Here is a 2,873-nt window from a genome sequence, read left to right as displayed (position 1 = left end):
AAAAAATCGTAAAAAAATGCTAAAAATTCCAAAAAAAATCCCCAAAATTCCCGAATTTTCCCCAAATTTTGCGAATTACCCTGAGGAGCTCCTCGGGCAGGTCCCCGCCGTCGTTGATGCCGCGGTTCATGGCCACGAACCCCCAATTTCCACCTTTTTACCCCCAAAAAACCCCTAAAAATTCCTAAAAAAACCCAAAGAATTCCCAAAAAATCCCAAATTTTCCCAAAAAAACCCAATTTACCCGGAGGAGCTCCTCGGGCAGGTCTCCCCCGTCATTGATGCCGCGGTTCATGGCCACAAACCCCAAAAACGACCCCAAAATCACCAAAAATTCACCAAAAAACCCTTAAAATATCCTCAAAAAATGACCAAAAATTCCCAAAAAATTCTGGAAATTCCCAAAAATTCCCAAATTTTACCCAATTTACCCTGAGCAGCTCCTCAGGCAGATCCACCCTGATCGTTGATGCCGCGGTTCATGGCCACGAATCCCAAACACCCCCAAAAAATCCCAAAAAATTCACCAAAAACACCCAAAAAATGTCCAAAACCCCCTAAAAATTCCAAAAAAATCCCCAAAATTTCCAAAAATTCCCAAAATTCCTCAAATTACCCTGAGCAACTCCTCAGGGAGGTCCCCGCCATCGTTGATGCCGCGGTTCATGGCCATGAAACCCAAAATCACCAAAAATTTACAGAAAATCACCCAAAAAATTCCAAAAAAATCCTTAAAAATGTTAAAAAAATCCCAGAAATGCCCAAATTTTTCCCAAATTTTCCCAAAAGTCCCCAAATTTTGGGAATTACCCTGAGGAGCTCTTCAGGGAGGTCCCCGCCGTCGTTGATGCCGCGGTTCATGGCCACGAACCCCAAAACCGAGCCCAAAATCACCAAAAATTCACCAAAAAACACCCAAAAAATTCCCAAAAAAATCCCAAAAATTCCCAGATTTTCCCCAAATTTTGGGAATTACCCTGAGGAGCTCCTCAGGAAGGTCCCCGCCGTTGTTGATGCCGCGGTTCATGGCCACGAATCACCCAAATACCCCCAAAATCACCAAAAATTCACAGAAAAATCCCCAAAAAATCCTTAAAAAATTCCCCAAAAATTCTGAAAATTCCCAAAAAATCCCAAAATTCCCCAATTTACCCTGAGGAGCTCCTCAGGCAGGTCCCCGCCGTCGTTGATGCCGCGGTTCATGGCCACGAACCCCCAATTTCCACCTTTTTACCCCCAAATAACCCCTAAAAATTCCAAAAAAACTCCAAAAAAAATCCCAAAAATTCCCAAATTTTCCCCAAATTTTGGGAATTACCCTGAGGAGCTCCTCGGGCAGGTCTCCCCCGTCGTTGATGCCGCGGTTCATGGCCACGAATCGCTCGGCCGAGGGTTTGTCGCGAACGTTGGGGTTGTGCAGACTCGTGTTGAGCATGATGACGGCAAAGGAGAGAACGTAACAGGTGTCTGCGGGTGACAGGTGAGAAATGGACAGGTGAGACAGGTGAGATACACCTGGGAGGGTCAGTGACACACCTGAGATATCCTAAATACACCCAAACACACCTGGGACAGGTGAGAGACACCTGAGACACACCTGAGAGAGTCAGTGACACATCTGAGATACCTTAAACACACCTGAGATACACCTGGATACACCTGGATACACCTGGATACACCTGAGATATCCTAAATACACCTGGGATATCCTAAACACACCTAAACACACCTGGGATACACCTGAGATATCCTAAATACACCTGGATACACCTGGACACACCTGGGATATCCTAAACACACCTGAGATATCCTAAACACACCAGGATACACCTGAGACACACCTGGGACACACCTGAGAGACACCTGGAATGGTGAGACGCACCTGAGATACACCTGAGAGGGTCAGTGACACACCTGAGAGACCTTAAACACACCTGAGATACCCTAAACACACGTGGGACACACCTGGATACACCTGAGACACACTTGGGACAGGTGAGACGCACCTGAGACACACCTGAGAGGGTCAGTGACACATCTGAGATACACCTGGAATGGTGAGACACACCTGAGATACACCTGGCACCCCTCAAATCACACCTGAGGGACTCAAAATACACCTGGGATACCCAAAATACACCTGGGACACACCTGGAAAGGTGAGAGATACCTGACATACACCTGAGAGCATCAGTGACACACCTGAGATATCCTAAACACACCTGGGACACACCTGGATACACCTGGGATACACCTAGGACAGGTGAGACACATCTGGGACACACCTGGCGCTCCTCAAATCACACCTGAGGGACTCAAAATACACCTGGGACACCCAAAATACACCTGGGACACCCAAAATACACCTGGGACACACCTGGGACAGGTGAGAGTCTGGATAAACCCAGGTGTATCAGGGATATACCCAGGTGTATATTTTACCTGTGCAGGTGAACACCCCGGGGTTGCACAGGCAGTGCTGGGTGTATCCCAGCTGTCCCCAGGTGTGTTCAGGTGTATCAGGGATATCCCCAGCTGTGTATTTTACCTGTACAGGTGAACACCCCGGGTTGCACAGGCAGTGCTGGGTGTGTCCCAGGTGTGTCTGTATGAGCTCAGGTGTATCCCAGGTGTATCAGGGATATCCCCAGCTGTGCCCAGGTGTGTTTGGGTGTCCCCAGGTGTGTTACCTGTACTCAGGTGTGTATTTTACCTGTGCAGGTGAACACTCCCGGGTTGCACATGCAATGCCCAGGTGTCTCAGGTGTTTTACCTGTACAGGTGAACACCCCCGGGTTGCACAGGCAGTACCCAGCTGTCCCCAGGTGTATCTCAGGTGTATCAGGGATATCCCCAGATGTCCCCAGGTGTGT

General features: G+C 48.3%; 2 protein-coding genes across 2 annotated transcripts in view; both read right to left on the bottom strand.

The window, feature by feature from the left end:
* LOC130587270 (cytohesin-2-like) overlaps positions 1–2,744 on the bottom strand; it is a 14,662-nt gene extending 11,918 nt beyond the window's left edge. Inside the window, exons 1-3 of the mRNA XM_057388240.1 lie at positions 2,714–2,744; positions 2,443–2,535; positions 1,319–1,467 (exon numbers count right to left, since the gene is read on the bottom strand). Coding sequence (XP_057244223.1) covers positions 1,319–1,467; positions 2,443–2,535; positions 2,714–2,744 — 273 coding nt within the window. The remainder of the gene's footprint in view (positions 1–1,318; positions 1,468–2,442; positions 2,536–2,713) is intronic.
* A 25-nt stretch (positions 2,745–2,769) lies between these two features.
* The window catches only part of LOC130587269 (cytohesin-2-like), a gene marked incomplete at its 5' end in the record, with an annotated part of 6,189 nt that continues 6,085 nt past the window's right edge, over positions 2,770–2,873 (bottom strand). Inside the window, 1 exon segment of the mRNA XM_057388239.1 lies at positions 2,770–2,773. Within this exon segment, the coding sequence (XP_057244222.1) occupies positions 2,770–2,773 (4 nt within the window).

Source organism: Malurus melanocephalus, unplaced genomic scaffold, assembly GCF_030028575.1.
Source record: "Malurus melanocephalus ecotype Western Australia unplaced genomic scaffold, MMel_1.1 scaffold_1702, whole genome shotgun sequence".
In the NCBI taxonomy this organism is placed as follows: Eukaryota; Metazoa; Chordata; class Aves; order Passeriformes; family Maluridae; genus Malurus; species Malurus melanocephalus.
This window is presented reverse-complemented; position numbering and strand designations above follow the sequence as displayed.